Genomic DNA, 15,282 nt, shown 5'->3' on the forward strand with positions numbered 1-15,282 from the left:
CAGCGATCCCAGTAAACTAGCACAAACCTTCACACTAGGGATGATTTACAATCTTTACCGAAGCCAATTAACCTACAGACCTGTACGCCTTTGGAGTGTGGGGGGGAAACCGGAGCACCCAGGGAAAACCCACGCAGTCACGGGGAGAAGGTACAGACTCTGTACAGACAGCACCCATAGTCAGGATCGAACCTGGGTCTCTGGCGCTGTAAGACAGCAACCCTATCACTGTGCCACAATGCCGCCCTGTTGGTTGGTAATTGCAAGTTCAGACAGTATTTTCATTTCACGTTTGGTCTCCTCTGCTGCACCTGTCCGTCAGCAATGTGCTGCAATAAAACCTGAGCTCTTTTATTAATCCTGTCCACCAGCTTCAGAAGGGAGACTGGCCCTTTACTCTGCCAATATTCCTGGTCTTCGTACAAGGAACGTAGGAGCATTTCGGACAGGCACTGTGATGAGATGATCTTCAGAGTTCTGGGAGGTAACCTGTAGCCGACCAGATAACAATATATCCCTTTTAAAATATAGACCATCCGGGGAAAAAAATCCATTCAAATGACACAACATTGAAAAAAATATCCTTCGGCAGATTTAAGGAGCATGAACAGATAAACACTGACACCCAGTCAAGGATGGATACTAGAAGACACATGGGTTGGCAGGTTAAATGACCACGATAAATTTCCCCCTGGTTGTTGATGGGTACGTGAAGAAGAAATGCAATGGAGTCCTAGCCTGCTCAATCTCTCCCGATAGATCAGGCCTTCCAGTCCTGGCAACATCCTTGTAAAGTTCTGCACCCTTTCCAGCTTTAAAACCAGTTCATTTCGAAGTATCGCCAGATGGAAAAGATTGGCAAACTGTTCTGGGAACCTCATGAAAGGTGCTGTCCCTCAGTAAATCTTTGTCCCTAGGGGTGTGACAGCCCATTTTACATCATTCCCCAGTGACAAGATCAGAAATGCTAAACTGCTATTGGCTTTCTTATACATTCACACAGCCACCCTACTGTGTAGTGGCATAAGAATGACTCAGGATTCTTCTCAGACAGTTCTCTCCATCGTGAACCTGGGTCACACTTCTGAATTCTGGAATTCTAATGCACGAAGTGACGGGAATTAAACCCAATAATTTTAATGGCCATTAATGACCCATTGAACAAAAGGACTAGGATGGACTGTCTGGGCTGAATGGCCTGCTTTGACGTTACAACCCCCATGCATTACGTGTAATTCAACCGTTTTTCTAGGTACTGCACAAGCACTTACCAATCCAAATCTCCGAAAGTAACTGTCTGCTTCTCCTTGCCTTTGTTGAAGCTGGCCAGAATGATCTCCACATCCTGAAATAAACAAAATATTTGTGGAGGAAATGAACAGGACTCCTGTCAACAGCATGCAAAATACATTCTCTGCGTGTGATTGAGGCCATGTTGTACACGGGAATGAGGACAGGAGCTCTTGGCTGGAAAGGCTGTATTTGTGGAGAAGCTGGAGCTGCTAATGTTACAGGTCACTGAACAATATATACATGACCACAGGAACACAACAGCAGTGTGATCTCCTGCTGTAAAGGCTATTTTAGTTATTGATACGAGTTGCCAAATCCATTTGTCAGGGAATGGGGATGTTATCTCTTTCGGTACAGTTTATTGTCCCTAGATTTGTAGTCGCAATACTGAAAGCGTGACTGTCACCAAATGACAATCCCTGTGCTGCTCCATTAAGCTCCTGATTTCCAGGAAACAGATGGAGCTTTACGACCATATTCTCTGCTAAACTGATCCGTGGGATGCATTGCTGGTAATCTGGCCGGTCACCGCATTGCTGAGACCAGTCCAATTCCCAGAGTGCGGTCGTAATGAGGAACTGTCCTCTTCCTTCTCGGCTCATTGCATCGAAGAGCATGCTGTAAATCTGCAGTTTCCCACCAGAAGCCAGTCACTCAGCTCATCAGCAAAAGCCAGGGTGACATGACCTCCCCCGGCACAAGCAGTCAGCAGCATTAACTCAAGTGTCTCTGGAGGGGATAGGTTCCACCTCAGGGATTCACTGAGTCTCCTTTCCACTGATTACATTAAACGTTTATGAACATTTATTGTATTCACATTCAATTGTGCTGCTTTAAAGGTGGCACAGTGGCACAGTGGCACAGTGGTAGAGTTACTGCCCTACAGCGCCAGAGACCCAGGTTTGATTCTGACTATAGGTGCTTGTCTGTACGGAGTTTGTACATTCTCCCCGTGACCCCGTGGGTTTTCTCCAGGTGCTCCGGTTTCCCCCCACATTCCAAAGACATGCAGGTTTGCAGGTTAATTGGCTTCTGTAAAATTGTCCCTAGTGTGTAGGATAGAACAATGTACGAGTGATTATTGTTGGCGCGGACTCGGTGGGCCGAAGGGCCTGTTTCCACGCTGTATCTCTGGATTGTACTGAAGTGCAAGAAAGAATTTCAATAAAACTCTTCTGATTCTTGAAAATTATTCAAGACCTACTATTGAGAAACATAACATTAAAAAAAGTATTACATAAGTAAATTAAAAATAGGTAAACCGATTTAATTGAATCAAATGTAAAGCTTTACTCACAGTATCCTCCCTCTACCATCTGATTTGTCCTATTTATTTGAATGACTGTTCCCTTGATTTGTGGCAGAAAACTCACACAGGATGATGAATAAAAACACTAAACATACCACAGTAAACTTGACTCCAAACACTGACAATTCCTTCCTCCCTCCCCATCATCCCCCCTCCCTCCACAGATGCCACTCCACCCACTAAGTTCCTCCAGCATCTTGTTTTTTTTCTGAACTACAGTAAAATTCTGATATTCCGGCATGCTTGGGACTTTGGTGGGACTGGTTTAGCAGATTTTCTGGACTATGACCTCAACATTTCTTTATTCGCAAAATGCTGGAGTAACTCAGCAGGTCAGGTAGCATCTCAGGAGAGAAGGAATGGCCGATGTTTCGGGTCGAGACCCTTCTTCACGTCGCCCATTCCTTCTCTCCTGAGATGCTGCCTGACCTGCTGAGTTACTCCAGCATTTTGTGAATAAATACCTTCGATTTGTACCGGCATCTGCAGTTATTTTCTTACTCGACATTTCTTTACCTCACTTTATGTAGATGTTACACAGAATGGTATTAAGTTTCCCAATGAACCCAGGTTTAAAGGGAATGGAGAAAAGGTCAGTTTCCACGCTGTACCTCTGGATTAAAGGTAGTGCAGGGTCCTGGTGAGTTGGGAGGGAGTGTAGGAATCATAGCTTCATTAGCGAAAGAGGGTGCAGGGAACTGTCTTCCTGTAGAAGAGGGGAAGGGTGCACTCTTCACTTGTGAGTGGAAGGGAGCATGGGAACAGGGGTCCAGGCCAGTTAGAAGGGAGCAAGGGAGACATTATCCAGGGAGCCACATGCCGAATCATCGAGATTACTGAATGATCAGAAAGCAGATTATTGGAGTTGTTCTGTTCACATCCAATTTGGAATGAAAAGTGTTGCAATCGATGTGTTCTTTTTAGGCTGGAAGGATTTAACTTGTGGAGTACCCTCAGGGATCAGTTGTTGCCCTTCACTTGTTTACAGTTTACATTAACCACCTGGAGGAAAGAACAAAAGGTGAGGTTTCCAAGGTTGCCGATGATATGAAGGTAGGTGGAAGAGCATATTGTGATGAGGACATAGCGATTCTTCAAAGAGATATAGATTGAATGGGCTATTCACAAAATGCTGGAGTAACCCAGCAGGTCAGGCAGCATCTCAGGAGAGAAGGAATGGGTGAGGTTTCGGGACCCGAAACCTCACCCATTCCTTCTCTCCTGAGATGCTGCCTGACCTGCTGAGTTACTCCGGCATTTTGTGAATAAATACCTTCGATTTGTACCAGCATCTGCAGTTATTTTCTTACACTAGATTGAATGGACGATTAGGTGAAAAATTGGCAAATGGAATTCAACTTGAGGAAGTGTGAGGTCATACATTATGTTAAGAGGTATCAAAAGGCAGATTATTATCTAAATGGAGAGAGACTGAAGTGAGTGTTCAGAGGGATCTAGGTGTTGTGGAACATGAATCACAAAAGAGTAGCAGGCAGGTCCAACAAATACTCAAGAAAGCAAAAGGCATGTTGGCCTGTATTACAAAGGAACGGTAAGTTATAAATAGAGAGGCTGTGCTACTATTGTACGGGATGTTAGTGTAACCACACCTGGAGTATTGTGCACAGTTTTGGTCCCCTTACCTAAATAAGTATGTTATAGTTCATATTCATGAGTATGTTCATGTGGAGGTTGTCCAAAGAAAATTTAGCAGGCTTGGATGGAGTGGATGTGGAGAGGATGTTTCCACCAGTGGGAGAGTCTAGGACTAGAGGTCAAAGCCTCTGAATTAAGGGACGTTCATTTTGGAAGGAGATGAGGAAGAATTTCTTTAGTCAGAGAGTGGTGAATCTGTGGAATTCTTTGCCACAGAAGACTGTGGAGGCCAAGTCAGTGGATATGTTTAAGGCATAGATACAGTTCCCTCCATAATGTTTGGGACAAAGACCCATCATTTATTTATTTGCCTCTGTACTCCACAATTTGAGATTTGTAATAGAAAAATTCACATGTGGTTAAAGTGCACATTGTCAGATTTTAATAAAGGCCATTTTTATACATTTTGGTTTCACCATGTAGAAATTACAGCAGTGTTTATACATAGTCCCAAACATTATGGAGGGCACTGTAGATAGATTCTTGATTAATACAGGTTTCAGAGGTTATGAGGAGAAGGCAGGAGAATGGAGTTAGGAGGGAGAGATAGATCAGCCATGATTGAGAAACTGGTACAGAAGAGTACTTCTTGATGTCTTGCGACGAGAGGGTTGTTCTATTAAATGAAGCTAGACAGTTTGGTCCGTATTCCTTGGAGTTCCAACGAAAGGGGAGTGATTTTATTCAAAGATATAAATTCCTAAGGAATTTTGACAGGGCAGATGATGAAACGTTTTCAATCATGGGAAAGTCTCGAACAAGGGGACATAGCTACAAAACAAGGGGCCAATCACTTTAAAACAGAGGTGAATAGAAATTTATTCTCTGACAGGTAGTGAATCTCTGAATTCCATTTCCCTGCCTCTGAGGGTAGTGAAGGCCAGAACATTAGATGTGTTTAAGGTGGAGACAAATAAATATTTGGGAGATCGAAGAATTGAGGGTTATGAGAAACTGGCATAGAAGAGTAATTGAGGCCAGCGTTGATGAGTGGTGACAATATTGAATGGCGGGCCAAGCTTGGGGGACCTGTCTTGAGGGATGTGGCGGTTATTCCTGCCTAGATCAAAGGGGGACCCAGTGGGGTCCACCTGTTGCCACGTGTGGCGGTCAGCAGAAGATAGGCCAGTTTGGTGAACTTTTGTAACTTTATCGGCGCCAGAAACATGGCGACACTCGGGTACTGCCTAGGTGAGGTCTGCTCTATGATTGAACTAGATTGTATGCAAAACAAAGCATCTCACTGTACCTAGGTACATGAGACCCACACACATCATACACGTAAAGTTTAATTTAAAATACCATCGAATCATTGAATCCTGCTTCTTGTGTTATTGGTTTATAGTTAATCTGGAGCTGGGAATTCTGCGGAGATTTGTACAACCTTCGTAGGCAGGACAAGGAGTTCTGTGGGGCAGTGTGGGTGTCCAAGGTCCAGTGTCCGGTTGTGTGAAGGGCCACCTTCCTGCCTCAGTCAGGGAACGGCCATGTCTCAGGCATCTCCACTGTGTGGGTCTCAGCAGGAGATATTCCCCAGTGTACCAAAGGGGAACACCTGGATTACAGCCACTACCTCTACAGGCAACCCCTGCATTAAAGATAGACACAAAATGCTGGAGTAACTCAGTGGTACAAGGAGCATCTCTGGAGAGAAGGAATGGGTGACGTTTCAGGTCGAGACCCTTCTTCAGTCTGAACCATTTAAACCAGCATTAAACCAGAGTTTTAAACCAGCATTTGCAGTACTTTCCTACACAGCCCCTGCATTAAACTGTTCAGGTTAACAAAACTCACCCTTCCAGAATTCATAAATCACTACTCAAATAAATTGTGAAAGGGGAAAAAAAAAATCACTCTCACAGAATTTACCTGCAAAAAAAGTAAATCAATGTAATTTTTTTCAATATAATCAATATAATGCTTCAACTCACTATACGGAGAATCCCGTTAACTTTTCTGGGAACAAAACTCCCCTTGCCCTCCTGTAACACAAGGGGTTGACTGTACTGTCAATATTTTATAAAGTGCTAAATCTTTAAATGGATAAATCTTCTAAAAACTGTTCACTAATGTAGACACTATTGACTGGAATGAAAATTCAAAGTGTTTAAGATTGTACAACCAAATAATAGACTCTGGGTTTTTTTGGGTGAATTTTAGCATCAAACTACGCCAAGTGGACCCGTTGGGCCCAAACCTCTCCTGCATTGGTGCAGCACCCTGTCCTCCCGTCCTCCCCTCGCTCCTCACCCCCCCCCTCCCCTCTCCCTTCATCCCCACTCCCACCTTCCCCCCTCCCTCCCTCCTCACCCCCCACCTCCCCTCTCCCTTCTCCCCCACTCCCCCCTTCCCCCTCCCTCCCTCATCACCCCCCCACCTCCCCTCTCCCTTCTCCCCCACTCCCCCCTTCCCAATTCCCTCCCTCCTCCCCTCCCCTCCCCTCCTTTTAAATTTAAAAATGTGAATAACTTAAAAAACATAACACCGATTTCAATAAAACTACTTGCATTATCACTAAAGTGACAATGGTGAGTAAGGTGGGCCTACAACTGTCGCGCTATCGTGTACCATTTTGGCTGAGGTTCAGTCACAAACAAGATAACAAACGAGAGTTTTAGTATATAGATGCTTTGCGCGTAACACCAATTTCAAATTCATCTCTCCCAACCTCCGCACTGCCTGCCTGAGGCTGGGAAGTGTGGGCTCTTGGCCTTTGCAAGCGCTATCAGTGCTAACAGATCTGCCTGCTGCTGATTGACTATCCAAGTTTCCATTGTTTGAGCATGATTAATGTCTGCAGCAGACTGAACAAGGCAGAGGTTATCCATTCAATGTATTGAACTAAAACTGGAGGTCTCCTTCTTGTGAATCAAAGGAGGTTTTGCGAAAACATGTTTTTAACTGATTCAGTGCTTCGGATCATGGAAGAAATCTCGTGAGAAACAAAATGAATCACCTGTGTGACTGCTTCTTGCATTGACCGTGCAAGCTTAATTTTACATGCCTTAAACATGCAGCATGGGGATCGAAATAAAAATAGAAAATACTCAGCAGGCCAGGCAGCATCTGTGGAGAGAGAATCAGAGTGAATGTTTCAGGTTGATGCAGTTTTACGATGCAGAGAGAGGTGGAGGACAAAGGGAAGGATTTTTGACAGTGTGTTGAATTTCATGAGAGGTGGTGGAGGTGGGTTAAAGGCATTTAGTGAAGAACATTAGATAGACACTAAAAGCTGGTGTAACTCTGGGTCAGACAGCATCTCCGGAGAAAAGGAATAGGTGACGTTTCGGGTCGAGTCCCTTCTTCGGACTCTAGTCACCTATTCCTTTTCTCTGGAGATGCTGTCTGACCCACGGAGTTACTCCAGCTTTTAGTGTGTATCTTTGGTTTAAACCAGCACCTGCAATTCCTTCCTGCACAAAGTGAATAACATTAGTTGGACTGATGGGGTTTTAAATGTAAGAAGATAATGAATGTGAAATGACCAGCAGAAAAAGGAAGAACATGGCAAAAAAAAAGGGAAAGGCTACACATGTGAGCAGCAACGGTTTGATCTGCTGACCCACTGAAACCACCAACCACACCACTGCCTGCCCCTCTTCCAGCTTACATCCATACCTTTGTGTCCCTGCACACAGTATCCATGGGCACCTCGGCCGCCTTCACTGTCTGAGTGCATCTTGGATAAGAATGATAATGTTTTGCTTTGATACCTGCTTGTATGCATATTCTTTTTATTTTATGTTTACAAGTTCTCGGAGCAGAATTAGGCCATTCTGCCCATCAAGTCTACTCCGCCATTCCATCATGGCTGACCTATCTCTCCCTCTCAACCCCATTCTCCTGCCTTCTCCCCATAACCCGACACAATACAATACAATATATCTTTATTGTCATTGTACCCAGGGGTTCAACGAGATTGGGAATGCGCCTCCCATACGATGCAATAATTTAAGTAATTTCGACAACAGCAACCCAACGAAACGAAACAATTGTAACAGTTTTAGACAAGGTAAAGTGCAAGTTGATCTATGCATTGTGGCCATCCGGCTCAGCAGGACCGGTTCATAGCAGCTATGGCCCTGGGGATGAAGCTGTTCCTGAGTCTGGAGGTGCGGGCGTAGAAGGCCTTGTATCGTCTGCCCGATGGAAGGAGTTCGAACAGACTGTTGCGAACACTCATACTAATCAAGAATCTACCAATCTCTGCCTTTAAAATATCCATTGACTTGGCATCCGCTGCGCTCTGTAGATTAATTCCACCGTTTCAGCACTCTCTGACTAAAGAAATTCCTCCTCAAATCCTTTCCAAGGACATAAGGAATAGGAGTAGAATTAAGTATTTTTGCCCATCAAGTCTACTCCGCCATTCAACCATGGCTGATCTATCTCTCCATCCTAACCCCATTCTCCGGCCTTCTCCCCATAACCTCTGACACCTGTACTCATCAAGAGGTAAAAGGTATATCCTTTTATTCTGAGGCTAAGGCCTCTGGTCCTAGACTCTCCCACTAGTGGAAACATCCTCTCCACATAAACTCTATCCGGGCCTTTCATTATTCGGTAAGTTTCCATGAGGTCCTCTCTCATCCTTCTAAACTCCAGCGAGTACAGGCCCAATGCCTTCAAAAGCTCATCGTACGCTAACCCATTTTGATCGGCATGTCCTTAGAATAGTGTATTAGTTGTCCATTGAGCTTGTAACAAAGTTACTGTTGTGAAAAAAGGTGTTGATTTGGCGTGGTTGTGATGCGCTAGTCAGACTTTGGAAGGTGCTCCTCTAGCTTGCACGATGTTTTGTTGGAGAATGTGGAAGGTCAAAGACTGTGAGGTCAGGGTGGGAGTGTACTGGAGAGTTAAAGTGACAGACAACTGGGAACTTGGGGGTTGATGGACTGATGAGAGGCACTCTGCAATGTGCTCGCCCACACTGCGTCCCATTCCCTAGTGCAGATAAGATCGTGTTGTGGGCGCCAAACTCAGTACACTGAATTGGGAGCACAAGTAAAGTTGGCATTTTTTTATTTAGTTCAGATTTCCATCATCTACAGAATTCTGCTTGTGCACGTAACCTTCAAAGCAGGCCAACTTCCTGCTGCTGTCCATTTGCATGTGTCCTGGGTTCATTCATCTAGGGCTAACCATGTTATTCATTCACTGATGCATCAGCAGGCAGCCAGTACTATGGGCGGCTAGTTCTGAATAAGGCAACTCTGCACTTGCTGAAGCTAGACTGGAGCTGTGAAAGCTTATTGGCACGCGTGAGGTCATTGAATTTATTGCAGCGCAGAATACAGGTCCTGGCAGAGACCCCCAGAGTTACCGGTTCCCTTGGCTTTCAGAGCAGATGTCCGGACAGGCTTTGTTAATGGTGCAGGTAATGGCTTTCTACAAATGACACTCTATGCAGGGAAACAGGAAAGAATGGGCCAACATGAGGCAAAGCAGGTCAGGGTTGTCTCAATGTGTGCTGGTGGTATTGGAAGAGATGGACAGTGGGCGGGGTGTCCTGTATCAGAGGAGGGCCAGGGGGCCTGACAAGCACTTACTCAAGAAATTCAAGAGAGCCGATAACTCAGGAGGTCAATGTTAGGACCTGCGGTCAGTGCTGCAAGAAATTCAATGTGCCATCAAAGTCAGCAAACTCATTCTCAATGCCATATCCCAAAACCCATATCTCTCAGCTCACTGACTGGTCAATTCACTACTCAGATAATGGTGAATAGAATTCACCAATCTATAATAGCAACTGTGGCACAAGGCTCTCCAAAAAATCATATTTAGGGGCCGAGGCAGTTACATATATTTCCCCCTTGCTCATTCTCTGTCCCTGTACTGGCTCCAATGATCCGTACCAGAGCCTGTCTGGGGCCCAGGACAATTGCACTGCTTGTTCCATTCAGAGAATCCTGAGAGGAAAAGCAGCCAGTCGAGAACTCAAGTTCTTCAAAAAAAGCAAAGCTATTCTCTTTTCGAGGGTAGAGGGCATGGTGATCATCAGGGAAACAGATCCAACCCTATCCCCCTGCCCCATAACATCAAGCAGTTTAAAGCTGTGCAATATAAAGAGCTAGGTTTAATGTGTGCGCTTGAGCTGTGTATGCAACTGTTATTATGTGCACTATGCGTGTTGGGTGGTGTGTGCGTTTGTCTGTGTACGCATGTCAGTGATAAAGTGCGTTATGTGTGTTTGAGTGCATGTGTATGTTGGTGCTGTCTGTATGTTTGACCTGTGTATCTGTGCGTGTTTCAGTGATTACGTGCATCATGTGTGTTTGAGCAGTGTGTGCGGGTTTGTGTATGCAGACGTGTGGGTATGTGTGTACTATCTATATGTTTGAGTAGTGTGTGTGTTCATGAGTTGAATGTATGCATCCATGTGTCCTTTGCTTATGTGTGCGTGCATGTATATGCATACGTGCATCCATGTATGTGTATACGTGCATCCATGTATGTGCTTGTATATGTGTGAGAAAATGTGTGTGAATGTGTACACCAAAGGTGGTAAAATTGAAATTATTCTGCACAGCTCTCTTCGAGCTATTACCCTCCATTCTTACTTACATCTCCGAATAAATTTACAGTTTTTAGGAGAAAGATTGCCATTGAAAAGAGGACTGATGGTTTTTAAACGACTTTCATATTCTAATTATGTCTGAGAGCTACTCTCCCTGATCACTGTACTGTGAGTGGAGTATTTCCACACAGATTTTATATGTTTTGTTTAAATGTTAACTCTGCAAATCCTGCTTGGGATTTACAGCATTTTCTGTTTATATGTTAAGACTTTCAGCATCAGGCAGTATCTTGCTTTCATTGTGTGAATTATTATCCAATTCCTTTCACTGCATTGCAAAGTACTATAAGAAAACGGAGCCAAACTAGAGTTACACTGAGATTTGAGGGCAGGTTTTATCCACTTGACTTGGGATTAATTTGTGATGCAGGACAGAACAAAAATATTTGAGCAGCAGTAACAAAGTTCCTGTGGGAATGTGCGCCCCCTACTGTTCAACTGTGTTACAGCATAGAGACTAATCTTTTATTTTACAAAATCCTTTTTGTTGCCATGAACACTGTGCAAAATGAGGTTACAGGGCAAAATTGACAGCAGAATCTTAGATAATTTAAAGTCACGTCATCCTGAACGACAGATTCAACATTTTAATTTGTTGGTATATGTCAAGGAAAGGGCCATTGTTTATTCATAAACAAAGGCAGAGCCCATTGCTTCTCATAGAGTCAACACCACAGGGACAGGCTCTTGACCCAACTCATCCATGCGACCAAGATGCCCCATCTAAGTAGGGAAAGCATGCTTTGAAATTCATCACTGGTCAGTAGTCACGCTACAAACCTATACTTTGCCCCCCACGCTCCCCAGACTATTTCATTCACATCAATGAACTTCAAAACCATATGCCCTCAGGTTCTACCCCATCAATCCTTTTCAAAACATCTCAACCAGAGCAACCCATTAATTTTCTGTACGTAAGGCAATATAAGGAAATCTGCCTTTGTAATTTAACCTTCTAAGGCCTGATCTGATCCTCGTGAATCTGCACGGTCTCCTGCTCTAAACCTCTCCCAAGGTAAACGAGCAGGGTCCAGAGCCCACCCAATGTGAGGTGCTGCATGTCCAAACATATTTGTGTCAAGATTACCTGGAAAAAATAATTCAGCAGTTTCATCTTCTGCAGCTCTGGGCTGTCGTCCCGGACACACACTTCACTTCCCCCTTCTCCGCACTTCCTGAAGACACTGGGGAACTGGGCCATGTGGAAGACATCCTGCTGTGGGATGGGACCTTGAAGTATTGGCGTCCATGGATCCCACAACACAACGGGCTTCGCTGGACCATCTACGTATTGTTGCGGCAGCAGGAGGGACTTCAGCCGCCGTGCCACCACTGGCTGGCTGATGTTGAGGCCCAGGATCCGGTCCAGGTGAAAAGCAGAGACTTCCCTCAGGTCACTCAGTTCCTTCACTAATCCGCAGGCTCCCGCTCGGCACTGCTCCCTGCTCCCCTCTACAGCGAGGGAGTTATTAATACTCAGTACCACACGGACCGTCTCTTCTCCCCGAGTGAGGTAGCCAGCCTTTAGGACAATTCCTCCAGCCAGGAGCTTCACCAGCTCCCGGTCCCTTCGACTGAACCAGGTGAGGGGTTTGCTTGAATCAGCTCCATGCAGGAAATCAGTGGAATGGAATCCATCAAACCAGAGCCGGCAGTCCTCGCTAGTTTTTGCTGGTTTCTTTCTCTTCTTCCCATTGAGATTTATCCGTGATGCTGCACTATGGTTTCTTGCTGGTTTCTGACCAGTCCGCTTACCCAGACCATGCTTTGCATCCTCTCTGATTTCATTGTCCTCTCCCAACCATTTCACACTGTTAGGCTTTCTAACAGGACGTGCATTCTTAATCTTGTGATGTAGGTTTGACTCAATAATCTGCACGGATTCCGCAAAGTGCCCTGACTTGTACAGTCTCCGTTGCTGGAAACTGCTGTAACGGGCACTCCTGCCCTTCAGCCCGTTTGATCTTGTATTAAGCTGCTCAGCACCCTGAATGTGCAACCTGTTGTCCATGGCCACTGAGTTCATATCCTGAGCTTGCATCGCACAAAGCAAAAGAGACACAGATCCGAGAAAGCTGGCACATAAAAACGCAATGTTCCTGTGTCGTCTCACACACCTCATTGTCAGGGAGAATACAATCACGTGAAAAACTATGCGACTCTTGATTTTTGTGATTATGTAACTCCAGGAAGCATTAATAAGAATCTTTTCATTCAGTTTGTCATCTCACTGTGGGCGTCTACTTCGTTCAAGAGAGCAGCCGGTGCTGAATCCAGAGTAAAGAATATTTGGGAGTTCTTAAAAGGCAATGAATGCCCTAATTAAGTCGCTTAGATGTGCTTTATTTATAGATAATGACTGGTTGGGAGTTGGTGCACAGTTGAGATCTCACTCGGGGGTTCAGATGTTGTCCCAAACTACAAAAATAAAATGCATACATTTTAAAATTTCTGTTCAAGTTGCAGATGATGGTTGAAAGTACATTCCGAGTCTGTAGCTTCAGTTTTCAGTTTTAAATAGGGCTTTAGTCTTTCCCCCGATGTACATTAAGCACTGTTTGATGGTACTTTGTTATGTGATGTATCTACTCATCTGTTGTGACTTTAGATTATGAAAAAGGGTTTATACATTACTGTACACAAGAAAGTACCATAAAATATACACAATTTATGGTACTTTATATCTGTGAACCTTACACTGTTTTTATGATACTTTACACAAGTGTGAAGAATACATTGCTTTTGAGGAAGTTTATATCTGAGTGATGTATAGTTTTGTTCTTAGACAGTATAGAGATGCAGTGTGGAAACAGGCCCTTCTGTCCACTAAGTCATCGCCGACCAGCAATCCCTACACACTGACACTATCCTGCACACACAAGGGACAATTTTCCCATTTTACCAAGCCAATTAACCTATAGATCTGTACGTCTTTGGAGTGTGGGAGGAAACTGGACCTCCCGGAGAAAACCCATGCAGGTCATGGGGAGAATGTATAAACTCCAAACAGTGAGCACCCTTAGTCAGGATTGAAACCGGGTCTCTGGCGCTGTAAGGCTGGCACCACCGTGCCCCAATGTATATCTTTTTATGGTGTGTTTGCTACGAAGGAACAGGAACTAAAAGGATGCTCCACTCAATGTAAAAATGAGCCACAGCAAGTTGTAAGCTGACTGCAATGGTAATTAAAGGAGTACAGTGCCATTAGGTTGAAACCACAATTGTCCTGAATCCACTTCTAACGAGGGCTGGCACCAGCAGCTACAATTAATTATCCCTTTGAGGACTAAAGTGTACTTCTTTATACATATTGAAAATAAACATCATTACCACGTGAAGTGACAAATGGAATTTGTGACAAATGTCACTGCTTGTCCATCTGATGAGTGATTACATTCTCTGTCACACCAAACACATCACTAACACTCAATAGAAAACTGAGCTGGGAAGAAGTGAAAAGGACTAACTTTCTGTACAAACACAGACAGCTCAGCTTACCTGGAAAAGAGTTCAATCTTCTGGCTTGTGAATTGAGCTGTGTATTCTCGTCACCACCATCTGAGAGTTTGGAATTCAGCTTGACATCTTTTAAGAGATGGGCTTGAAGTGTTCAGTAATCTCCACTGATCTTGTCCCTACTTTTTACCATTCCATTAGTTTGTGCTGTTGAACACTTTGGAAAATTTGGAAAGGCTCCGGCAAAATAAGCCAATTTAATGATCATGGAAGAGGAGTGGTTTACTTTCTTTTGATGCAATTGAATCCAGTCCAAGTACACACGTCATTAGAAAAAGCACGGCACGTTTCAACATGAGGCCAAAGGAGACTTTCAGCCAGTTATTTAATCTACAGGGGCATTCGGATAATAAACCGAAAACATTACCCCGGGGAAATTATTGATTTAAAACATTTTTATGCTTAGTAACAAATTTCATTTTCAAACTTTTGTTCACATCAGTTACCACGGGAGTACGGTCTAGAACCCACCTCCGTATAAATTCCTTTCATCTCATTGGAAGTGAAACTCAGGTACTTCCGACTGCGTGGGGATTCTCACCAGCATAGCAAGTTGAAAACTGATTCACATCCTGTTAGAATAATGTTTACTGGTGGTGGAAGGAATTGTGAATGGGGGAACTTTGGCTGCTTTCTCTTCCCCAGTTCTTACAAATGTCCATGCTCTTGAGGTCCATTTATCGAAGGATTATCTGCTGTTGGTAACAGATGTACCAGCAGGCTCTACTTCAAATGAACCGATTACTTTTCTAGGTTAGTGCAGCCATGTTCGTTGATTTTCTGCGTGACATACTTAGAGGAGGTTAACGGCTCATAAAACAAAACAGAACAGACTATTTTGACCCTCTAACACCATGGATCCATGACCCATACAGTCCCACACGGGCACAGAACAATGCAAGCCAGAATCATTTGTGTCAAATTCCACTTC

At 44.2% G+C, this 15,282-nt stretch overlaps 1 protein-coding gene across 1 annotated transcript; it reads right to left on the reverse strand.

The window, feature by feature from the left end:
* Positions 1-272: 272 nt before the first annotated feature.
* Positions 273-14,505, reverse strand: LOC144594246 (Golgi-associated kinase 1A-like). The gene is made up of 4 exons (XM_078400485.1): positions 14,334-14,505; positions 11,923-13,253; positions 1,272-1,345; positions 273-489 (listed from the first exon to the last, which is right to left on the reverse strand). The coding sequence occupies exons 2-4, from the start codon at positions 12,955-12,957 to the stop codon at positions 282-284; spliced, it is 1,317 nt and encodes a 438-aa protein (XP_078256611.1). The 5' UTR covers positions 12,958-13,253; positions 14,334-14,505; the 3' UTR covers positions 273-281.
* Between the last annotated feature and the right edge of the window lie 777 nt (positions 14,506-15,282).

The sequence above is a fragment of the Rhinoraja longicauda genome, chromosome 6 (assembly GCF_053455715.1).
Source record: "Rhinoraja longicauda isolate Sanriku21f chromosome 6, sRhiLon1.1, whole genome shotgun sequence".
Classification (NCBI taxonomy): Eukaryota; Metazoa; Chordata; class Chondrichthyes; order Rajiformes; family Arhynchobatidae; genus Rhinoraja; species Rhinoraja longicauda.